General features: G+C 32.6%; 4 protein-coding genes across 4 annotated transcripts; 3 read left to right on the top strand and 1 right to left on the bottom strand.

The window, feature by feature from the left end:
* Positions 1–987: 987 nt before the first annotated feature.
* On the top strand, positions 988–9178 carry LOC106667928 (alsin). Its single transcript, XM_014396224.2, has 17 exons — positions 988–2494; positions 3516–3674; positions 3858–4115; positions 4195–4741; positions 5181–5317; positions 5392–5584; positions 5646–5838; positions 5898–6078; positions 6149–6315; positions 6387–6496; positions 6562–6776; positions 6848–7097; positions 7157–7374; positions 7437–7613; positions 7689–7833; positions 7892–8074; positions 8245–9178. Exons 1-17 carry the CDS (start codon positions 1326–1328, stop codon positions 8290–8292), a joined length of 4350 nt encoding a protein of 1449 aa, XP_014251710.1. The 5' UTR covers positions 988–1325; the 3' UTR covers positions 8293–9178.
* A 1256-nt stretch (positions 9179–10434) lies between these two features.
* LOC106667970 (26S proteasome non-ATPase regulatory subunit 7) lies at positions 10435–13611 on the top strand. The gene is made up of 5 exons (XM_014396316.2): positions 10435–10964; positions 11029–11121; positions 12733–12911; positions 12986–13189; positions 13247–13611. Exons 1-5 carry the CDS (start codon positions 10790–10792, stop codon positions 13532–13534), a joined length of 939 nt encoding a protein of 312 aa, XP_014251802.1. The 5' UTR covers positions 10435–10789; the 3' UTR covers positions 13535–13611.
* Positions 13612–13637: 26 nt separating this feature from the next.
* Positions 13638–17124, bottom strand: LOC106667969 (DNA primase large subunit-like). Its single transcript, XM_014396315.2, has 9 exons — positions 16785–17124; positions 15911–16020; positions 15637–15855; positions 15353–15565; positions 15152–15292; positions 14904–15086; positions 14644–14839; positions 14417–14587; positions 13638–14353 (listed from the first exon to the last, which is right to left on the bottom strand). Exons 1-9 carry the CDS (start codon positions 16942–16944, stop codon positions 14241–14243), a joined length of 1506 nt encoding a protein of 501 aa, XP_014251801.1. The 5' UTR covers positions 16945–17124; the 3' UTR covers positions 13638–14240.
* Positions 17125–18039: 915 nt separating this feature from the next.
* On the top strand, positions 18040–25679 carry LOC106667977 (Golgi apparatus protein 1). Its single transcript, XM_014396327.2, has 17 exons — positions 18040–18481; positions 20804–21169; positions 21233–21460; positions 21520–21700; positions 21953–22173; positions 22235–22356; positions 22749–22983; positions 23056–23225; positions 23291–23408; positions 23467–23607; positions 23674–23931; positions 23994–24182; positions 24257–24457; positions 24535–24654; positions 24892–25129; positions 25207–25325; positions 25388–25679. Exons 1-17 carry the CDS (start codon positions 18278–18280, stop codon positions 25541–25543), a joined length of 3267 nt encoding a protein of 1088 aa, XP_014251813.1. The 5' UTR covers positions 18040–18277; the 3' UTR covers positions 25544–25679.
* Positions 25680–25713: the final 34 nt, after the last annotated feature.

Here is a 25713-nt window from a genome sequence, read left to right on the forward strand (position 1 = left end):
AAATGAGAGAACAATGGAATTCACTCATTGGACACAAACAATCCAAGAATCTCCTAACAAATTTCGGAAGGAAAGAAGTGACAGAATGTATCAAAGGAAGCAGAAAAAACTGTGAATCCTGAAAGAATTGTTAACAGGACACTGCAAACTAAATGGACATCTGAAGAAGATTAGCAAACCCAACATAGTACATGCAGATTCTGCAAAGAAGCAGAGGAGACACCAACACACCTACTAACAAACTCTGATGCTACACTTGCCCACAGGGGGAAGTGTTTTGGGACATACAACATAAGAGTAAAACAGATTCAACCATTGAAACTGAGCCTACTAATCAAGTTCTTTGATGAACTAGGACGTGCCAGTGTGCTTTAAGAATAGCAAGAGGGATACAATAGCACTTAAAGCACCCCGATTAATATTTAACTATCTACCAATAATGGGTTCTTGCACTGCATGAAGATATTTTTAATAATTTTTGATCTTGAGTTGAATTGAATAAGATCTACCACCTTTATCAGAGGCTAGGGTTTAAAAATGCAAATGATTATAGATAATACATAAACAAATTATATAATTCAGTTTTACAGTCTATGTTAGTGCTATTTTGTACTATTGTACTGTTATTTATTTGGTTGAAGCTTATTGATGTTGTATAAGAAACTATGATGTTTTGTGAAGTTTTTTATGGTTTGTATTTAAACCAATTTTTTAAAATAAACTTTAAATAATGTCAGCCCATTTCTTTCATATACAACATCTTTAAGAAATGTATATTCAAAAGTTTCCATAGTCTTGCTGTTTGGTTTTCCTTGTATAACCCTTGCTTTAGTTGAGCCAGTGGTTGTATAGCAGCGCGTAAGTACAAGAGGAAAAAATCTCAAAATATACAAAATCTCTGAAATTAGTGAATTCTAATGATTTTAAGAAAAGTTAAATGATTTGCTATTGTATTGACAATTTGAAAAAAGTTTGACTCTCATGGACCAAGGTCATTAATCTATTACTGATAAGTGATAACAAGCAACTAGTGTGTGACAAATGTGAAGTGCCCCGTATTTTCTTTTCCTTTTATTTATCTTATTTGGTGCAAATTATCTGAATTCGACGGTATTTCGTCTTTGCCGGGGCCATGATTTTACTGAACGTTGCCAAAATGACTTTAAAACAGCCTAAACACCCCATGCCAAAGTACCTGATATATGAGAGATAACCAACAATTCTTATTACCAATAAAATGTTACGAAATATATTTTAATATGTTAGGCAATGTAGCTATTCGCAGTGTATTTAAAAAATTTATCAAATAGACTGTTAAGTCCATAATGACACTTGTTCATTTTTGGAAAGGCGGCTCAAAATTAAAAATAATAAATGAAGAAGACCTGCCAAAAAGTTTTAAAAAGATTGTTAATTTGGGAAATCAACTGTTTTTGCTAGATAACAGAAATCGCATTTGGTTAGGCACAATAACGAGTAATGAGATCGCATTTACAAAGAGTAAAGTTAATGCAGTCGATATAGCTGCGACTCCGCATAGCTTTTATTATGTCAGTGAGTCTGGAAAGGTGTTCAAGACTAATTCAGATGTGGAGAGTTCAGTTGAGATAATACTCCATGAGGAAGCTACCTGTTGTGTCCACGGCTATGCTACTTCCAGTCATAAAACGCTTGTTTCGAAAATTGCAGCTGGTGGTATGGGTGTGTTGTTTATTTCTGATACCGGTGAGCTTTGGGCTTGTGGAGAGCATCCCCAGTTAGGTATAACTGCTGCCGAACAGCCAAAAAAAATATGCTTTTTCGAAGGGAAACATATAACAGGAGTGGGGTGCGGTGAAGATTTCAATATTGTAGTAGCTCATAAAAGAGATGAAATTTGTCCTGTCATCAACGAAAATGGAGAAGTAGAAGTATTTTTATCGAATTGTCCGCAATGTGCTAATGAAGCTATGTCACCTCTTTCGCCCCAATCTTATTCTGAAAGCTGCCCGCTTGGATTGCAGTTAGGAAGATCAAATGAGTCCTTGAGTGTTTCAACATCTACAAGTAAAAACAGTGGGAGTGGTGATAACAAGAAAAGCAATGATAATACTTCTTCTTGTACTGAAGAAGACTCCCCGCATATATCTGACAACATAGAATGTAGTCTACCGAACCTCGAAGACAGAGACAGAGCAGAATATGAAAAGGAAACGAGAGGTAGCAATATACTCTTGATAAACACAGAAGCTGCAAGACAGTTTTTGACCAGGCAGCTCTCCTGGGTGTCAACAGGTGGAGAAGAACTTTTGGCCGAAGTTACTGGCCCAACAAAAATGATAAGACGAAATGTAAGCACTGTTGCAAGCCTCGTCTACGAAAGAGTGAAGACTGTTGGTGATAAAGTCGCTACACTTTCAAGACATGTGAGTGGAGGTTCAGACAACAACAGTGAGTCTTTTGAAGAATTTGAAGAGTTGACTAAGTCAAATGCTAGTCTAAACAGAAATTTTCGGTAAGAAAAATTACAATCTATTATGTATTATTCAATCAAACTTTGATATCTTAAAAATCAATAACACCAATGTTTTTAACAGTCGAGACCATAGTATGTTTTAAATACTTAGTGAAATTCTGGGATTGTTAATTTGTGCTGCATAAAGCATAACCATTAGCTAGATTTGTGCTAATAAATACATGCACTCTCACAAAAACTTTAATCCAAAACATTGCACACACAAATAAATTATGTGCAATGGAACTCAACATTTCTTCCAAAAAGCAGAACAGGGTACCCAGCGAGCATGCCCAAGAACAATGGCATGACCTTCTATTTTATAAGTGTCACATCTTTTCATTTATTCAAATTAATACATTCCTTCACACAAGTCATTTAACACAAAAATATTGATTAACATTAATATTTCAAAATGAGGAACAGGAGACCTCAAAATTCACTTCTATGGTAAATTTCATATTGCGTAACATGTCTACTCACTCTATTGGAGAAAAGGAATAATGTCCTTTTATTACATGGGACACATTGAGTATCTTTTATCTTCGTAAGCATAGCAGGCTTAGGCCCAAATATCGCTCAACTATGTACTGAGTTTGGTGAGAATAATTCCACTTCTCTGATTAAAGTTCTCTGAAGGTCCAAGAAGGTATGAATTAGCCATTGTAAGCCAATAGTTTCTCTGCCGGTCCAGCCTAACAATGTTGGTATCTTTGTTTATCATATTTTTTGGTTGTTTTTTTAACATCAGCAAGCTAGATCACAGCAATAAGGTCAGAAGGTTGAGACATCCTTTTCTTCTAGGTCAATTAGGATTTTAATGAACTTATCATTTGTTTAAAGTTTAAAGTTCAAACACTTTTGACAATTTTTCTTGATATTAAACCCTTTAAACAAGACAAATTTTCTAAAACTAACATTATTTAACATTGATATGATGACAATGTTCTAGATATTATATAAAATTTATTAATTAAATAACGTCTGACTTAGTTACTTTTTTAATTGACTTTTATTACAGATGGGATTGGTCATATAGTGATGGCTCTGAAGAAGCAATTGCTGAAAGGAATGGAAATTGTATTAATAAAGGTTCCCATTTGATTCGGGGAGAGGTATGGGCTTGGGGCAGCTCACAATATGGACAGCTTGGCATTGGTGATGAAATAAGAAGGCATAAGTAAGTCATTCTGTTTTTTGTGAGGCTAAAATTTTAGACATTTTTGTTTGATCATTCACAGTTTTGCTTGTTTTATTTAATATCTTTTTACACCTTTCCACACATTCTATTACTTAAAAACATTTTTTTTTTTTTTTTGATCAGCATTAGTTCTTTTATTACCACCCGTAAAATTATTTACAGACCTGTTTTGGTTGGCTCTGTTTCTCACATTGGCGTGACTGGCGTCTGGTGTGGTAAAAAACACTGTATAATACAGACTCTTGATGGCCGAGTTTTTGGTTGGGGTTCTAATGAACAAGGACAACTTTCCTATGATTCAAAAATTGTTACTCAGAGTTCTCCAATGTTGTGTGAAAAAGCATTGGCTGTTGCAGTCGGTGATTACCACTCAGTGATATTGACAAGAAATGAAGTGCTCTTATGGTTGTCACAACCAAAGTAAGCAAATTATGCATTTACAATGTACGTAATTCATTTAGCCGAGTCATTTTCCAATAAATTTCATTTTCAATTTCAGGCAGAATCCGATTATTGATAATGGTTTTGACTTTATTAATGAAAATAAAAATCCCCAGATCATTATCCTTTCAACCAGCGATATTACATGTTTCGTCTTAACTGATATTACGAGAGAAGCTACATTAGAGACAGATTTGGCGCATGTTCAAAGCTTTCTTGAAGAATTGCTCACTGTCCATAACACAATAGTTAAACCTCTTTCTAGAAGATCCTCGTTAGAAGACACTATATCCAATTTGTGCTTCAGATATAATGACGTCCTTCATCTGACAGCTGTCATCGTTTCCAACCTTTTAGAAGGTCGATCAAGCTGCGAAGTTTTATCAGAAATCCAAGATGACCTCATTTATATATATGAGGCATACCTCACCACTGTTTGTGATGTTATTGCCATTAATGGCTTTGCACAAATTACAAGAGCAGTTGATACACCACTTAAAATCACAGCTTGCTTCTCTGATAGGCTCCCGACAAGAAAAACTTCTTCAGAATCAATAATAACTTGCGCCTTTTCACAACCTCTTTCACATATTTCAATTTACAAGGTGAGACAAAATTGTTCTTCTTGATAATTTATTACCTTATCATTAGTGCTGATAGTGTCCTTATCTAATATAGTGAGGTTTGTTTCACTTTATGAAAATTTTCAGTTAGCCCACTTTCAAATTGAGTAAGTCACTTTTTAGACCAGTAAAACAATATTTAGCTATTCCATAAATGTGTAATCTTGACATAACTTAAAAAAAAAGATTCAATAACAACAAATAAATAAATGCAGTGAACCTATTAGGATTGTAAAAATTTAACAAAAAGATAAATTTCAATAAAAATAAAATTATTTTTATAATAATTTATTGTAGAATGTATATCTTTGTCGTATTAAAAAAAATCTTTGTCATAATGTTAAGTGTTACCAATAATTTTCAACTACTTGTAAAATTAGTTATTATGTAATTTAATTTATTCTTTAATTTCAAACATTAGGGCATGATTTCAAGAGGTGGCGGTGATTGTCGACGGATGGAAAAGCTGCGAGAATCTCAGGAGATGATGAGAAAAGAAGCAGAACTCACAAAAGCTTTTTGGGATAGTGCAGGTGGAAGAATACCCGAAATGCTAAGGTCGGTTATTACAATTTTCAATTAATCTTTTATTTGAACAATAATTACAAACTTTTTTTAACTTTCTTGTATAGAACACCTCAAAGAAGGATAATAAAAGAGTCTCGTTCCAGTCCTTTAACACTGTATAATGCATCACGTTTTTCCTCACATTGGTTTATATTACTATCGGACTCTTTTGTACACATTTCTGGCACTTCCCATCAAATCCACAGCTTGGACACTGTTTGGGTTGAAACCAACAATTTAGATTCAGAGCAAATTCAGGTTTGATATTTGTGTGTCATTAATTTGACATAAGAATTTATTTTTGATTTATGTCTTGCAGAATGTAATTTTATTTGTAACACCAGAAGAATCTTTGACATTAGTTACAACAAACCATACAGAAAAAGTTGATTGGTTACAGGCGTTTCAAACCACAATAAAAACCTTTTTAAATAAACCGGTCATTCCAATCTCCAGAAGTGCTTCGTACACCTTTACCAAACATCCAATGTATAAAGATGCCAAATATACAGGTTGGTAATTTCTTAGTATAAATAATTGTCTAAATAATTTACGTTTCTTGTTATATTAGGAAAATGGCATTTGGGAAAAATGGACGGAAAGGGTAAACTAGAGTGGCCTGACGGAAGAGCGTACACAGGACAATTTCGTAACAATTTATGTCATGGCACTGGAAAAATGGAGATTCCAGATGTTTCTGTGTACGAAGGACAATGGAGAGATGGTTTTCAAAATGGTTATGGAATAACTAAGTATGTGAGATAAAATAAATCAATAAACTGCAATGCAAACTCTTTTTAGCAAGACTTGTTTTACTTCTAGGTATGAAAATGGGGATGTTTACATAGGTTACTATAAAGATGGTTTTGAAAATGGTCATGGAGTAAGAAAGACTGGAAGATTTACTTCATCCCAAGCATCAGTATATGTGGGAGAATGGCTGATTGGACAAAAGCATGGTTATGGGGTCTTAAACAATATCTGCACAGGTAGACTTGAATTTTGTTAATTGATCTTTGTGAATCTTTAGTAATTTAATGGTTTTTTTTTATGTAATCAGGAGAAAAATATATGGGACTTTGGACTGGAAATTTAAAAAATGGCTCTGGATTAAGTGTGACCTTAGACGGCATTTATTATGAAGGAACTTTCGTTCAAGATGTGCTCACTGTAAGAAAATTAGCTTTTTTCTTTCTCATTTAGAATTTAATTGAATATTTTACATTCTAACCAAGGGGCGAGGTGTGATGGTTTTTGAAGATGGCACCCATTATGAAGGCGAGTTGCGCGAAGCTGGTGTTTTCAGTGGGAAAGGAACCTTAACGTTTAGTTCCGGTGATACTTTTGAAGGCAGCCTTCATGGTACTTGGAATGACGGTGTGAAAATATCTGGAACTCTTCATAAACATCTTGCTTCGACTTCGCCCAGACATTCTTTTTCGAAACCAGTGTTTGTACCAATTTAGTGTAAAACACTCAAAAAAGTTTACTGTTAGTTAATATTCATTTTATCGTTATCAGATCATTTGGGCTGTTGTGTGTACCTGCAGAACAAAAGTGGAAATCGATTTTCCGTCAATGTTGGTCATCATTGGGCGTTTCTGGAGAAGGAAAACCTAATGAAACTCATCAAGCCTGGCAGAATATTGCAACAATTTTAGGAAGCAGGCATGGTGCAAAACATCACGAACTTCTCCAAGTAATACTTACTTGTGGAAGGACAGATCTCAATTTGGCAGATTATAAACAGATTATTGCATATTTACAACTGGTACTTACAAAATTGTTTTGTAATTTTTATTAAATAATTCAATTCTTATTTATTTCAAGGCATTTGAAAATAATTATCATCCCCTGGGAAGAGCACTTGCTGAATTAATAGAAGCATATATAACTACTTATGGTGGGATGCTCGTCCATCCTCTCCTTCTTCCACAAGCCGTAGCTGAACTTCGCTCTATCACTCAGAGGCTGTATCAAGTTGTACGAGTTTTATTTCCGGCCTTGCCTTATCAGTCTTCACAGATTGTTTTAGGAGATGAACACCAGTTAGTATAACAATTTTTATTTTTATTTTTATTTTTTAATACGTTTATATTTTTATTTTTAGTGAAGTTGCTTCAATGAGTGGTCTCCTTTATCCCTTAATTTTACCAAAGCTTTATTCTTCACTACTTTTCCTCTATTCCCTTCACAATCGAAAAGAAAATGACGCTTATTGGAAAAGGCTGTTGAAATGGAATAGACAACCTGACATAACATTAATGGCATTTTTAGGTGTTGACAAGTATGTATATTTTCTTTGTATGTTCCTTTGGTATTTTTTAGTATAATTAAAAAATAATAATAATAATAATTTCAGAAAATTCTGGCAAAAGGGAGATGGAACACCTTTGGAAGAAGGACTTTTTGTCAACGCTGTAGAATCTCTACAGCAACTGAAAACAACGTTCTCTCCAATGGAAAAATTAATCGTTATCCATACTACATTTAAGGAAATAACAAAGGTGTGAAATTTTTAGAAATTTTGCCCTATATGTAATTAAAAAAATAAAAATGTTTTAGGCTGTTCAAGGCAAATTGGGAGAAACGTTTACATGGCAAATGGATGATCTCTTCCCTGTCTTTCATTATGTTGTAGTTCGTTCGCATATTCAGGAACTTGGATCGGAAATACTTTTCATCGAGGATTTTATAGAGGATAGGTTTAAAAATGGAGAAATGGATATTATGTTCACAACTCTAAAGGTAAGGTATTATATTGTGTTTCTTCAAAAATAAAATAATTAAAGTATAATAAGAAAATTGCATGTCAACATTATGAGCCTTTATTTATTTTTCCACTTATGTATGTTGATGTGGTATGCAAATAATAACTAAATTTATTGTTGTTCCTATTTTTATTTTTATCTTTACAGGCTTGTTACTTTCAAATTTTGCAAGAAAAAATTAACATAAATATCTAGTTCATGAAATGGATTCTTTTTATGTACCAAAACCAAATTTCTCTTTATTGTTTTAAAAACTGCAGAGTGGATATGAAATTATTTTTTATGTGATAAAATGTGATTAAAAATTGTTACTTTAAAATTTTTATTACCATTCATATTATTACTGAGGTGATGAAATGATGTTTACCATTAATACCAAAAATTAAAATTTAAAAATTAAGGTTGTATTTTGTAAAAAGTCTAAATTGTATTGTAGAGAGCTTTAGTAAATAGATAAATAATGCTAAGTAGCCAATTAATGAGTTTGGCCTATGGATTTTACTCATTAACTACAATAGTATTGTGATTATTTCATTCCTTTACCATTCATTCCTTTAATTATCATTTTATATTATAACACCAAAAGAATTTTAATTATCATTGTTGATTAATGTTTGAGGCGCAAAAAGACTAGTCAAATTATTTATACTATTCCTGTTTGTTAATTTTGTCTCTTATTTTATAATGATTCATTGCTATATTTTTTTAAATGTTGTTAAAAAAAACTATTTGCATTACTGTAAACTACTGTTTTCTCAGGTTTATTATCCCAGGGTTAAGAATATGAACATATCAGATCACTGAGTTGATTTCATTGACTAAAAATCTGAAAAGTGTTTATTTTATGAATAGTTACAGTAAGCAAACCAAGACATCTACATTTAAGTACAAAACTGTTTTAAATAAAGAAAAAACACTAGAATAGTTGTAAATTTGAATGATATTACAAAAGCAAATGGCGATAAGTGTCCATGTTTTGTTATAATGTATATATATAAAAAGATTTCATGTTATGAAAGTGGAAAAAGAAACACTCCTTAAGAAACATTGTAAAATTAATAAAATGCCCATTATTATGATGTTTGAATGTTTTTCTCCCTTCATGATTCAGCCATACCTTAAATGTTAACTTATAAAATCAGTTTAATTACTTTTGATTGTTTTGTTAGAATAATTGTTTGAATATATTTGTATAAATAATTTAGAAAATTAAAATTAACAACTGGCTTTCCGGCCACTTTGAGGAATGTTCTTTATTATGGAAAAATAAATCTCCTGAAATGTTTTCTTTTTTCAAAATTGTATAAATTTAAACAGCTATTGTGACTGGACTTAAAAATTTCTTGATTACTCTCCATCATGTCGTCAAAAAGTCATACAGTATTATAATTAATTATCCATGAATTTTAAATGAAGTATGTAGGTCGATTTATGGGTACAATTCCAGTTTTTGAACACCATTTTGAACATGTGAAATAAGACACATCCGTGCCCTCCCTGTTGACATTCTGAGTTTAGCACTTACGAACCAAAACAAAATATTTAACAAATGAAATATATAACTCTTGCCGCCATTGTGGGTTTTTCAAGACCCAGAGAATGTTTTTTCCCACCTGTCTATTTTTATCTACCCCTCCAATGTCTTCCTTTATTAGGTCTTTCCTGAGTGAGGATTTTTTTTTTCAAAAATAATTTGAACAAAAATATAATTGTTATTGCTCATTTTGTAGATAAAAAGATGCCTAGGTTAACCATTTTTTCCTAGGTCCACTTTTTTTCCAGCTCGTGACTAACTTTTTCATCTCAACCAAGACCTTAGATAAAAATAATAATTAATTAAAATTATAGTTTTTCAAAATTCAAAAATTTCCCCTTACTAAGCACTACTTATATTACTAGAATTTTCCTGCAAATGCAATTAACGGTGTGACATGTCATATCTCTAACAATTTCTGGACAAGCGACGAAGCCCTACATAGAACCAACAAGGGACCTGAACGGGTCTTTCCTCAAACAGGCAAACAATTGAGAACAACCAAAATTGACACCGATTCAATCCAGGCCGAAAAACACTGAATTCTATATCTGACTCTTCAAAATTACTTCACAGAAGAAAGTGTTCAGTCTGCATGGCCCTTCTCACATACTCCATCTGATGATTTTTATCTCTCGTAAAAGTTTATAAAGCTTAGTCTTAATCTGCTTATGGAAGCTACCTAAGAGTGTTTGTGTAATTAACTAATTATTAATATCAATAAGTTTGCTAGTACCAAAGTTTAACTAGTTCGATAGTTTATAACTTTATTTTTTATGACTGTCCTTAATAGCCTTAGTTTTCTTACTGATTTCAAATCTCCATCTGTTTCTGCTAATATTAGATTTTTAAATTTTTAGTATATTTTGTTTGGAATTATTATTTTTATTTGAGCATTGGTATTTAATTTCTGAATAATTAGATGAGAAAATTCAAGTTCCGTCATGACGAGCCATTGGTGTTGCTGCAAGTCTGCAACGTCACGGTGTGAACTTCTCATCAGGTTATAAAGCACTTTAGGTTTCATATGACTGGCAGAATAAAGTTTTTAGGCTATCGAAGTGTTCAAGAGCAGAAAAATTTGACTCGTCGCTTTAAAAACTTTCAATTCCTTTTCAAAATCTTCGTGTAGCTTTTGGTTTAAAGTCCGGAACGAAGATGCCGAGCTTAGAAGTGGTGACGAACAAAGTCGTCGTCCATCCGTTGGTACTCCTAAGCGTCGTCGACCACTTTAATCGTATGGGGAAGATCGGAAATCAAAAAAGGGTGGTCGGCGTACTGCTAGGCTGCTGGAAGCCAAAAGGGGTTCTAGATGTATCCAACAGTTTTGCAGGTACCATCGGCTCTTAAACCCATTAGAAATTTTTTGTTTTAATATATATTTTCATATCCTTCAGTGCCTTTTGATGAGGACGACAAAGACAAATCTGTGTGGTTCTTGGATCATGACTACCTCGAGAATATGTATGGGATGTTCAAGAAAGTAAATGGTAATAGTCTTCCTTTTATGTAGTATTCTTGATAAAAGTTAATTCCAGACCGCATCTCACAATCTCTAAATAACCGTTAAGTTAATTGTTAATACAAACGTATACCTATAGTCATATAAGCTTCCAGGACCTGCCCAATTTTCGTTTACATGCAAATTAACAAAGGCCTCTTAGCTCTAGTCATATCCATATCTTGAATGATACTAGGGTGGTCGTTTGTTGTTTGCATCAAACTACATGAATTTTTATCTGTATGTGTGATAATCAGGTATTAGGTCACAGAAATATAGAAACTCCCAACTTTATGACAAGCTTTCATTTAATTTGTAAATAGCTTTAGAGCTGAGTTAGTTTACAATTTCTTTATCAGTTACGTATGTAGATGTTTATAAATCCTTGGTAATAAATAAATAACAAAATACCTATTTATTTTATATTTTATTTACTAATACGTGAGTATCACACATACGATTCTACATAAGGTCGATCCATCAATTAACAATTAATTTTTATCATTATATTAATTACAACACACTTGTTTTAATGTACCAAATTAAATTTATTCCTCAACAAGAGAAGTTTGAAGGTGTTAAACGCTTGTTAGAAGCAGCGAACGATGTCTAACCCTTCTACGGGATTCATATCAGGAGAGCGCTGGTCAATTCATTGTGATAATCCCTACGTCCAGCAATTAATGGGCGACAACTCAAGCTACATCGAACAAGCATTATTATGCATTAATACGAAGTTATCCTTAATAAATGGGGCGAATGGGACCATAGTTTTCAGAAGTCCCTCGATGTACCTAAATGCAGCCAAAGATCCATTCTATATATAATCAGTTCGATAAGGGCATGGACGTTGATTCCACACCATAACTATCTTTGATATGGCCGCGTGGCACATGAAGCAAAGTGTTATCCATGACTTCTTCACACATGGTCCTGATCGTATGATTGCCACAAAATTAACTGGCACCCAATTGTTCAAGTGACCAAGTGAGTGACCAGTAGAAGAGAACCTGATGCAGGACTATAGAGACTAAGCTGTTCTAACAAAGCCTTCTTATGACTTTTTTAGAGCTCACCATTACCAACTGTTTGATGTTGACTATCAACGAAGCCATTAAATGACGGTTCCTTAGTGCAGTAAGAGCAATAAAACAATTGTCTGTAGCCATTTTACATCATGATTGACCACTACATTCTTTAGACTGAGACTTTTGGTAGCCCTAAACTGCAGAATTTATGAATTGAATAGAAATGAATTCATATTTTTAGCCGTTCAGTTTGGTCTTGCAATTCAAAACCATCTCTGAAATGTGTTTCTATGATCCAATATAATCACAGCTTTTTTAAAGGTGTTTTTCAGGGGCAAAAAACCATTTGATATATGGCAATAGATTTAGCGTCATTAAAATGATGTCGAGTGGTTGTATGTTCCTGAAAAACATTAAAAAAGATCTTCAAATAAGCCAACAACCAGGAAGGAAAAAGAGGAGAATAATATGATAGCGGTCCTTATTTTTGTAGGCTGGTCTTGATGGATGAATTTGTATTTTTTTTAGTTTGTATTAGACTCGATTTTATGTTTTATTTTGTTTACTTTCAGCTAGGGAAAAGGTTGTTGGTTGGTATCATACGGGACCGAAACTTCATCAAAATGATGTTGCGATAAACGAATTGATCAGAAGATACTGCCCCAATTCAATTCTTGTCATAATAGATGCTAAGCCTAAAGACCTTGGCCTGCCTACTGAAGCCTACCGTGCAGTTGAGGAGGTTCACGATGTAAGTAAAACACTAATAAATGAATTAGTTAGTAAAATGTTATCGTTAATAAAATTGTTTTCAAATTGATAAAGGATGGCTCACCCACTACAAAAACATTTGAACATGTGCCAAGTGAAATAGGAGCGGAAGAGGCTGAAGAAGTCGGAGTTGAACACCTTCTTAGAGACATTAAAGACACTACAGTTGGAACGTTATCACAAAGAGTTACAAATCAACTTCTTGGGCTTAAAGGTCTCAGCCAGCAAATACAAGATATTAAAGATTATTTACTCCAGGTAATGTATCACTACATAAATGTTAGAATAGAAAATAAAACACGTTATTGATTACAGGTTGTCGATGGGAAACTTCCAATTAATCACCAGATAATTTACCAACTACAAGACATTTTTAATCTCCTTCCTGATATCGGCCATGGGAATTTTGTCGATTCCCTCTATGTTAAGACTAATGACCAAATGCTTGTTGTTTATCTCGCTGCACTCGTCCGATCTATTGTTGCTCTCCATAACCTTATCAATAACAAGCTTAGTAATAGAGATGCAGAAAAGAAAGAAGGGAAAAAGGAAGAAGTCAAAAAAGAGGAAGAACCTGTCAAGAAAGAAGTCAAAGCAAAGTAGATTTCAACAAAAAAATTTGTTTATATTTTTTTAAACTTACTTCTGTATTTTGAAAGAATTAAAACTGTACATAAACATTTCTTATTTATAAGTCTTGTTCGTATCCCATTTTATTAATTTTTTTCTCCAAAATCTGATAATAGTCCTCTAAATTTAAAGGCAAGACTTAAAATGTAACAAGGGGATAATTAATTACATGTTCAATTAATAAATAAAATGCTTTTTTTATAAGCATCAGTTTTGTTTAGTATTCCTTATAAATATTTTTGCTATACAGTAGTAAATCATTGCGACCAATTTTTAAAATTTGCATCAAATATTGGTGTTATAATAAAACTTATGACATTTATCACACTCATATGCAGAATAATTAGATGACAAACATAATATTTAAAATGAACAAGATTTAAACAATATTTTACACATTCGCTCGATTTCAAAAATACAAAATATGTACAATATAAAATTCTAGATACCAGTTTTCTCTTTAAATTAATTTTTAGGTTCATAGTAGTATATAAAAATTAACTATTAATTTATCAATGAAATGCATTACAATCAAAAATATAGTTCTCTAGGTTTTTCAGGTTTAAGTATTTACATTTTGATACAAAATGAAGTAGAATATTTTCTAATCATAATTGTTTAAAAGTATATATATTTTTTCTGTATATAAACTATTCTTTTAGTTTGAACTACATAAAAATTAAGTTACAACAGTAGAGAAATCTATATCCATTTCTTCCCAAACATCAACAGATTGGTTCTGTACATTCGTATTTTGAGAACTGCCTTTCGGTTGAACTGGTTGTTTAGATCCTAAATTATTTTCAAATAAAAATAATAAAATAAAATAATAAACAAACAAGGTGTAAAAAATACCTTTATCTTCCTTTTTAATAATCTTGTTCCCTAGCACCATTTGACTTTCGTCGAAATAATAATTAGGGTGGTTCACGACTATTTCCTCTGAATTGTGTGCGTGTTTGAAATACGAACTGCAAGCCAGTTGATAATGGCCTTTTTTAGCCAAGTTCACAATCTCTTCCACACCTTGAGAACAAAAAAAAATTTTTTTCTAACCAAACAATTTAAGAGTTTGATCTTACCCATGAAATTAATTCCATTCTTTTCTACAATTTTCTTCAAAGCCGTGGGCTCTAAGTGCTTAAAAGGACAGCCATGAAACTCTCCAGAACTGACGCTCCCGTTGATTATCTGCATGCAGTTCAGAGGGGAGTAGTTTGCCCTTTTACCCTCTTTGCCATAACTGTGTCTGATAAAATACGCATATGATTTTTCAAACTGAAAATCAATACTGAATGATTAACAAATAAAAAGTATGTTATATTATTAAAACTCAACCAACCTTTTCAGCATCCATTTTCTTTGTGAACTCCGTTCTCCAAAACTTGTGCACATCATCCATAGTCACGCCTATCCCTTTTAAAAATAAAATATACTGCCTCCTAGCATAATGTTTAAGGTGATGTTCAGTCCTAATTCTCTCGTGCAAACGTTGCATGCAGAGAGGAAATGAAATTTTAGAAAGCTAAAAGGCAAGTAAAAACATTTTAGGTTTTTCTCAATACTTTTTTTAAAATATGTGATAATTACAGCATCAAGATTTCCAATTTGTATTTTCTCTTTCTTTTCAAAAACGCTGTAATTGACTTCTCGTTCAGTTTTTCCTGCTCCTTTTATAATCCCTTGTATCCTCGAATCTTCACACAGATTGTGAATCCTTCTGCTTGCATACTAAGACAATGAATTTATTAATATAAATTTATAAAAATTTAAATTATATAAAATTCATACTGCAAGACTCTGCGCTAGATTTGATCTAAATGATGATGTTACGACGGATATAATATCTTCATGTGTAATGTAGGCGATTCCTTTGGACAAGAATACTTTCCTCATTCTCACTAGATCAGATACAAATATGAAATTGACTTTAAAATAATCAATAGAAAAAGTAACCATCCCATCTGATAGTTTGACTAGCTCTTTTTTTTCTTCTTCTTCAACCTGTGTTGCAGATAAATATGAACATTTCTGTATTCTATCAGGTTAATAAGAGTTTAAAATAAAACCTTTACCATTTCATAATTTAAATTATTGATTTTTAGAAATTCATTACGACTGTTTGAATTTAAGTGCATCCATCGCAACTTAAATAGATCGACTTCTTTAGAGATGAACCAACGCCTTTTATCTTCAGTTTCACAGTAGGCGAGGCGGAGTATGAAATGGGAAATATGATCACGTCTTCTCTGGCTAAAATCTGCTTCAGCACTTCCAAGTGAAGTCGAAGTTATCTAAAAATAAACTACTTTTATATAAACTCTTCTAAAGTGAAAAATAAAAAAGTACCAGTTTGCAGAATGCTCTCAATCCTTGTTTTTTGAGGTCATCTGTTATTGCTTTTCGCCATTCATCCCCTTTAAGTCCCCTTGACGACACTTCATCAATGGTTTGAAGAACTGTTGCAAAGTAAATAAGTAAAACCCCTGTATATTACTGTATTATTTAAATCTGTATAATTTAATAATGCAATTAAATTTATTTAATATGTAACAGGAACAAATACAATGTTCTTTTAACAAAAGGACATGACTTCCAACATTTTAGAAATCGTGGGATGTATTGGGAAGGATAAATGAGGACATTCTTGCAATAAATTGTTGGGATGATTTAGAAAAGATACGATATACGATAGGGGGAAAAGATACGATAGGGGTGGAGCAACACCCCTGGCAGGAGGCACGTGAGGAGATTCATAAAAGGGACATCCACAAGACTAATAAAGGAATTACTGGAAGGTAACTGCAAAAGTAGGATTCTTAGTTGTACTCTATGTAAGAAGGCACATGCACCGGATAGTAGAACTGACAAAAGGTATACTGTGCAGGTAAGAAGAGGAAACTGCAGAATACTTTCTTTTTGTGATGGTCTATGTAGACATACATTATTGCAACTAGGAGAGGTAAAGCTACAAGCAAGATCCTACACTAAGAAGCCACTGGGAAGGCAGTGTAGGGTGAAACTACCTGAAGCTAGCCGTGAGTTATAAAAAATATTGGAAGCACAATACATCCGTCTCATTTTCTAATTTTATCATTTGAAACTGTTCCACTCAGAAGTTCAAATAAATGCAAATACTTCAGTGTTTTTCTATGCTCGATTGTATAATAAATTGTATAAAGCAACAGGTGAAGTATTACTTATAAATATATGGGAAATATACCAGCCAGTCGTTCGGCAGCGCTTTGTTCCAATTCGGCAAACGTGACTTCAAAAATAGGTGGAAGTTCGTACAAAGAGAGGTCATGGGGATATAATTCGCTGATCTCTTTATCGACGGGTTTAATAATACTTTTACGAGATACGACACGGCGAAAATCCATTACGACCGACTGTCCTAAACAACAAACTCAAAAGTCGAACCTTAACACTGCCGGCTGCTGTGTAGGATTCCCGCCAAATGCCGCGAAGTGTTACGGAATAGGCATGCGCGGTCTGATAGGTAAAGGTAACAGGACACTAGGAAGTAGGAACATAGTGCTTTTAATTTGGTCTGGGGTGCACATCGGATACATTATTTTTTTTATTGTTTAAAAAATATATAAATTCGGTAATGTAATCAAATTCAAGAAATGTTTTCAATTGTATGTTTCAGCCCAAACTGAACAAACAAATGAAGAAAGAATTTTTCTCACAGACTTAATTTACAAACTGGAGGGGCTTGAGATCAATAGAACTTTTCTACAACTCTTGAAATCATATCTCTCTGGCAGGGGTTTTAAAATGAAGGTTGATCTGTATTGTAATTCCTATCTAGCGCTTAGCGGAGTTCCGCAAGGATTGGTTTTGAGTCAAATTCTATTCATCCTTTATATCAGTGATTTTTGCAGATGATACGAAGAGATTAATAAATCCCTTGCCTTTACTGAACTACTTAGGGATCCTTAATCTTATCCCTTACCGATACTGTGTTCTCCATTTCACATCATGCAGAAATGCACACTTCCGTCACCTTCATCTGTAATACTTAAAAACATTTCTATTTCTATTTATTAAAGTTTACAAGTCGTATTTAAAGCACCTTCTTCTAAAAAGTCATTAAACTTGTAGAAGGTGGCTTCGATGGCTGCTACGTTTTTTTTAAATTGCATTTACTAACAACTAAACTTGTTTTGTATAATAAAACATTGTATAACTTAATTTATATAAATGTTTGCGTATAAAATTGCTCTAGTTTGTACATTCTCACTTGTACAATATGCATTTGTAATACAATGAATACAATTTTATTTGAAAACCCTCTGAATAATAAGAGGCCAAAAGTTATCAAAACTGATAGGAAATCTACACTTTTATAAGGCAAAGAAATATTTAGCAAGAGTTAGCTAGATTTGCTGAGTTATATTTAACAGTAATTGAGGCTGAAATGCTTGATTCGACAGAATAATTAAAAAAAGAAAGAAAGTGATGTACGAGTCTGCTGTGTGGTTTTATCATATACAGGATATTGGATAAGCTTACTATCGCTAGCGACATCGATTCTCATATCAATGATAACAACTGGAGTGCAGACGTGCAGTCATTGGATCATCATCAATTTGTTGTTTTGTTGATGTTAGAGTTAATTTAGGATGTTACCATTGTCTTATGGTATTGTCAGTCCTGTCGTCCCTGTCAATTGGAATTGATTCTTAAGTACTTAATCAAGCGTTTAAAATGTCACCCGGCTTTTTTCCGGCCGTTTTCCTATGTTGTTTTTTATGTTTCACCGCCGGTGAAAATGATGTTTTCTACACGGGAACGACTACTGGCATTTGGAAGTACATATCAAAAATCAACGAATGCCAGTCAGCCAGAAAAGTCTGCTCTCCGGCCGAAGTGAAAACAGACATTGAAATAGCAGACTGTATACTTTCCTATGTGAGTAAACAAAAGGTTTTTCATTTATAAATTTAAATTTTAGCCCTTAATATTACTTTATCTGTGATCTCAATATAGAAGATTTGTATCTGTAAAATAGTACAAAGAAAGCTATTTTTAGTTTTTGGCATGGTTAAAATTGAATTGACATTGTTTCCTAGCTATACTCCATAAATGCTTCCTACGATCCAAAGAACGGATAATGTTATTACAATTAGTGCAGATTTTGTCTTATTTTGGCTATTGAGGTGTTCTACCAATATGGAAAGAAAGAATGACAAAAATTATGGTTCTAGAATTTAAAAAAAATTAATATGTGTGGTATGTAGTGACCGTTAATTAATGATTATTTAGAGATTGTCAGATGCGGTCTGGTGTGATGTAGGTTTAGAAAAACATTTTGTTTATTGTTTCGATCTTTATTGAGAACATCTTCAAGGCCTGGGATTTATAAACGTTTAAATTATACAAATACATATCAGATATGAAAAAATGAATTTTTATCATTTTTTTTTGTGCACTCTCGACACGACATGCAAGAATGGTACAATTACACAGAAGACAAACACTTTGAGCCCTGAAGATGATCTCAATAAAGATCGAAACGTTGGCACGATAAAGAAAATGTTTTTCTGAAACCTACATCACACCAGACCGCATCTCACGATTTCTAAATAAATATCAATTAACGGTCACTAATCACCACATATTTTATCATTTTATAAATTAATTTTTTTCACATATTACACGTATTTGTATCATTTTTATATAATTCCAATGTTTATAAATCCCAGGCTCTGAAGACGAAATCAATAAAAATTGAAACATTGGCACGTTAAAATGAAGAAGAAAATGTTTTTCTAAACCTATGTACATCACACCAGACTGCATCTCACAATTTTTAAATAATTAAAAATTAATATGATTGAGATGGAATAAAGGAGGGCATGTAAATATGTAAATATTTGCTTTTCAAAATGAATATGACAGTAGTGACTTCCCTTATACTGTAAGACTGGTTTTGGTTGGACTGGACTCTTTAGAAGAAAGAAGAATTTCGGCTTCGGCCTTGTTATTGTTTGAAAATATTTAACAATAGGATTGATTCCCCACAGATCTTGCCTGCATTGGTATTAGAGTCCCCAGTGCTGACTCCGCTTCTGTGAGCTATTCCATTTTCCCAACATAGGACGAATTTTTGGACAACGTTTGGAATATTGTCTATCTCAGATAGTTTGGCACATTAATCGGTATGGACATTCTGTAAACCCTTTCTCAGATTCCTTGTCAGTTTTCAAAAACAAGATTTTATGAGCTTTAAAAGGGTGATTCACGTAGCCTTGTATTTATTTTTTGTGTGTGATTTTTTTCCTTGGCCACAAGATTTATTGTTATCTATTGCAGTTATTATCTAGTTGTAATCTATTCTTTTTATCTAATGTTAAGTTTTTAAATTCTAAATTTTTATGTATGTTTTTGTACTCTTGACTGTTCAGTTTTGCTTCATTTGATCCATAATAAAATGAATAATAATTCTATTAGCTATGACAAGAATAATCAACTTAAATATTGTTTTGTAATCCAGTCCCTATCTTAGAATAAGTTAGGAGTAGTTGTTAAAATAAGTTAAAAACATTCTATATTTTATCTAAAGTAGTACAATCCAAGCTATGGAACTCCATAATAGAGAATCTGTGTTTGAAGAAAATAGTTGTAAGGAATTAATTCTCATCTTCTTTTTTGGTTGATTGCCTTTTTCTTGAGTGAACCAGTTGGTGGAAGAAGTTCACTATTCATAAAGTAGGTGGTTAACATACGGACAGTAACTTTTGGACCAAAGCCTGCGTATGTGTCAGGCATGCAGAGAAAGGTTGCTTGTGTCCCACTTAATTGAAAGTTGAAGGGTGTCATTCCTTGGCTCCATATAATGAATGAGTAGGAGAATGTATTTACATGTGTGAATGTGGGTGTAGTACAATAGCGTCGATGGTGAAATATCAAGCATCCCATCGACCCTCAATTAGACTAGCTATTAAATGTACAGTTGTTTTAAGCCCTTAAGCCTAACTTCGGTGGTGGTACAGATAATCCCAAGGTCTAACATCAGACCATTTAAAAAAAAAAAAATGTTAAGAATTATTATTAATATATATTATTTGATGTATTAATTATGAATTAATTTATTTAATTCCATATTAATTAATTAAATCAATATAATATTCTTAAATGGATCTAATTCTTCAGATCTACTATTTTATGTTGCATTTTTTTTACTCCTATAGCAAAATCTATATACAATGAATAATCAATCAATTTTTTTAGGATATTTCCAATGATCCAAAAGACGTTAGTGTTGATTTGAAATTGATTGATGATTGTCGAATGAAAGTTGGCGAATATATTTCTAATTTGAGATACGGAGAGGTGCTGAAACTCTTTGAACCCGTTTGCCATGATGAATTGAGAATGATTTCATGTGTGAGCCCATTCAACGAAATATTAACAGCAGCGCAGTACTTCAAATGTTTCATGGATAATTTAACTAGTATTAAAAATGTAAATTGTACCAGTATTGTAAACCGTCTGAGCGTTCTTCCATTCTTTCAACCTATGGCGATGAAGCCATATTTTGAAGATTGTGTGAGTGATAAGATAAAATTCAACTGCAACTCTCATGCAGGATCAGAAGTATGTTTCATAAATTTGTATTATTATTTTAAAAAAATATTAAATTAAAATTGTCTATTCAAGGTTCTTTTATGTCTGCAAAATCATATACTAGAATTAAACCAAAAATGTCAGGTGCAAATTTTAAGATTGTCTGAGATTCAAGGCGAAAATATAAAATACGACCGCCGACTTTTTGAGGCCTGCAAAGATGAGAGGCAGCATTTTTGTAAAACCTTTTTAAAAATTGCGCCAGGAAAAATGTATGAATGTCTCCTTAAGCATAGAAATGAAATGGACATGTCTTCACAGGTAGGCTAGCTGTTAAGGTTTAAAAAATAATTACTCAATGTATTTTTGTATATATTTAGTGCCGGAATGAACTTCTTCGCCATGAACAATTAATCGCACAAGATTACCTGGTGAGCAAAGGGTTGGTGAAAGCTTGCAGGGAAGACATAAGAAATAACCATTGTAGGAAGTCAGTGTCTGATGATAAAAATATACGACTTGCACAGATATTACTCTGCCTCGAAAATGCAACCCATTATGGTAATGGTTACAATTATTTATCTTATTTTATTTATAGGTAGACAATAAATAATTCGCATATTATTTATACATGGATTGGACATTGGAAATTTTAATTTATACTTATAAATGTAGAGTATTTAGTAATAAATAATGTAGTAGGTTACAATGAAAGTAGCTTAAATAGAAATGTTAATTAAATTTGGTCCAAAAAAATAAAGCTTAACCCAATTAATTTAGTTTTCATAAACATTCATTTGAAATTATCTTCAGATTCAAATTTGGTTAAAAGTAAATGTAAAGAAGAAATGCTCGCTCACCGAAGGATGTTACTGGAAGATTACAGACTTTCGCCTGAATTGGTCAACCAGTGTTCAAGGGTCATAAGTAAATATTGTTCTCCAACTGAATTTGGTGGGAAGACCATTCACTGTCTCATGGATCAAGCAAAAGTCAGAAGAAAAAATAAAATTTCACCGAATTGCTTAGCCGAGGTAGGTTTCTAGTAAGTGTAGAATTATTTAAATTATATCACTCCAACTTTGTACATTTTAGATTGAAATCTTAATAAAAGAAACTGATGTCGGTGAAGATTGGAAAGCTGACCCGATAATTTGGAAATCTTGCCAAAGTGTTGCTAGTGTCGCCTGCAACAGCTTTATTCGTGATGATGCCAGGTAACTTGTTTATGTAATCACCATGAACAAAAATTACTGTTGCAAAAGTTAAATTTAAAATTTTCCAAGTTATTTTCAAAAAATGAAATAGGGCCAGTCGTTAAATTCCTTGGTGGCATGACTCTGGAATTTGATTGAAAAAAGATTCTTCAGTTTTTGTCTCCCAATGTATGAAACATTTTGCCCTTAAAGAAGATATGCAGGAGGTGTTTGATTTCAACAGCTATAAATTTTCTTTTACCAAAATATCACAATATTGCATACATCACTGTCATTAACAACATTAAACAAAAATATAATTAATTGGTCAAGCGGACCATGAAATTAGTGAATTGAATGGAATTAAACAAAAAGTAAATCATTATTTAATTTCTTTTTCTGACAAATTCCAGGACCATGAATTGCTTAATAGATAAGCTTGGGACTTCTTTGATGACTGAAGAGTGTGAACTATCTCTTCGGCAAGTCCAGTACTTTTTAGCAAGAGATTACAAGCTAGATCCAATGCTTTTTAAAGCGTGCAATGAACAAGCTTCAGAGCTTTGTGGTGCAAATCCAATCTGGGCTCACAACTCAAATAGGAACAGAAATTTTGTTTTGCCTTGTTTGTTTGTTAATTCTGATAAAGTAAGTAAAGTTAGTTTATTTGTGAATATTTCTTTTGGATTTTATTCTTTAATTGATATATGTTTTGATTAGTTGACTCCAATGTGCAGTAATGAGGTGAGGCGAGTGATGCGCCAGAGAGCCCTTAATGTTGACCTTCACCCAAACGTCGAATTAGCATGTATTGACGATTTGGCGAAATTCTGCAGTGAAAAAAGTGCCAAAGGAGAAGAGATCCTTTGTTTACAAGATAACCTAGAGAAGTAAGCAACTTATAGTCTATTATTCAAGAAATGTCTTGATTCTCTTCATGATTGGAATTTTTCAGACTTAAGCCAGAATGTACTGTGTCGATTTACAACTTTACTGAGCTACAGTCACAATTTATTGAGCTGAATCCTATTATTACTACAAACTGCCAAGATGTAGCTAATGAAATTTGCCAGGTATTTTTTTGTTTCTTCCATTTGGCTTTTATATAATAAAAACAGTACATTATTTCAGGACAAAGGGCAAGAACTTTTGGAATGTCTCATAGAGAAAAAGAATGATCCTCTAATGAAACTACACTTGAAGTGTAGGGCTGCTGTTGAACATCAGCAATTAATAAGTCTCAAAGATTATCATTTCACCTATAAATTTAAAGTAGTTATTGTTTTCCTAAAAAATCTTTTTTAAACTGTATTTTTGTTTAATGGTTTCTTTTTTCAGAAAGCCTGTAAATTTCATGTGAATAGGTTCTGTCCAGGACCAAAAGATAAAGCAGAGGTTGTGAAGTGCCTCAGTGAAAAAATCAGAAATGATACATTAATGGGAAGCAAACAGCATATATCTAAAGAATGCCATCAACAGTTAAGATCTCAATTATTACAACAAAGAGAAAATGTAGACCTCAACCCTAAGCTAAAAGCTGATTGTAATAATGATATTAAAACTATTTGTGGCCAAGTTACACATGGCAATGCTAAAGTGAGTTTTATTGTTGTTTAATACTATCATATTTGATTAATTGTTGAATTGAAATTTTGCAGGTTTTGGAATGCCTGATGGCGAAAAAGGTTCATTTGAGTGAATCTTGTAAAAGAAGAATATTTTTGATCGAAAGGCAAGAGCTTACAGATAGCTATTCTGATTACACACTGATACACACGTGTAAAACAATGTTAGATAAATTCTGTCGCAATTTAACCAGCTCTGATCAACCCCTCAATTGCCTAAAAGTAATTAATTATTTGAATTAGTACTGATATGAAAATATGAATTAATGTTGAAAAATAAATCCAATTTTTTTTAGAAATATAAATTTTTTGAAGAATTTGATTACAACTGTAGGGCAATAGTTGTACAGAGGATGATAGAACAATCTACAGACTACAGATTTGATCTTGATCTACAAACTAGTTGTAGAAAAGACATCACTGAATACTGTACTAGCGCCTTGACGCATCATACAGATCGGGACACTACAAAAACGATGGTTATGAAATGTCTTAAGGTAATTTATGATGCTAATATTATTTTTATACCTATTCTTAAGTTTAGAAATAATAAAGATTTTAAAATTTATTTTAGACACAGTTTCGAATGGGTCGTTTGTCGAAACAATGTGAAGCACAGGTTGTAAATTCTTTAAGGGAAGCTGCACTTAATTATAAGTTAAATCCACTTCTTTCAACAGTGTGTTATTCAGAGGTATTTTCTTTAATTTTTTCTTTTTGTTTTAATGTACTCAACTTTATTTTGCAGATTTATATTTATTTTTATCTTTCTATCATTTGTCAATTTTTATTAGAAAATTTTCTATACTTATCCTTTTAGAAAATAACTGTTTTCCATTATTTTTGCTGACTCTGTGGTTGTTTGTGTTGGGTTGTAAGTGATTGAATTGCTGCGCAAAATTCCTCTTTTATAATTTCAATTTATTTGTAGATTCAAACACTGTGTCAGAATGAAAATGATAATTCAAAGATAGACAGAGGCGAGGTTGAAGAATGCCTAAAACAAGCTTTGTACAATGGGCAGATTTCTGATTTTGTCTGTAAACAAGAAATTATTGAGCTCCTCAACGAGGGAAAAGCTGATATTCAGACGGATCCACTTTTATACAAAGCTTGTTTAAAGGATTTACAAACACACTGCCAATCAGTTGAAAAGGGCGCAGGCAGGCGTAAGCGACAACAATTTTTAATGTTAATTATTGTTTTTGGGATATAATAATAATCCACATTTTATTTATTCTGTTAGAATTAGAATGTTTAATTCACATTTTACATGGGGAAGACCTCAATCAGAAGTTACACTGGTCTTGTGAGAAAATGTTGAAGGAAAGAGTTGAAATGTACAAGATCAAGCTCCCAAGAAGAGTTAGTAGTATTTTGACAGTTTTTTAAAATTTTAACACCAAATTAACTTCATATATTTATAGATGGAGAATCTAGGTGAACTGTATGGTCAAGTGTCAACTTCTCCGTCGCGGAAATATTTTATGGTCATTGCTCTGACCTTTATTGGCATGACGTTTATTAGTGGAATGTTCTGTGGGCGTATATTAAGGAGGTCAAGAGCTGTGAAGAACAAATAGATATAAACTCGAAAGACTGGAGGTTTTTTCTTTTTGCAACGATGACCATCTAAGTGAGAAATGTGTATGCTGTCAATTAAGAAAACTGTGCATAGTTGTTTTTGTTTCTTGTGATGTTTATCGAACTAACTAGAAAATTTGTGAATATCATCAACTACTTTTAGGAACAA

The sequence above is a fragment of the Cimex lectularius genome, unplaced genomic scaffold (assembly GCF_000648675.2).
Source record: "Cimex lectularius strain Harlan isolate CLEC.00 unplaced genomic scaffold, Clec_2.1 scaffold149, whole genome shotgun sequence".
Classification (NCBI taxonomy): domain Eukaryota; kingdom Metazoa; phylum Arthropoda; class Insecta; order Hemiptera; family Cimicidae; genus Cimex; species Cimex lectularius.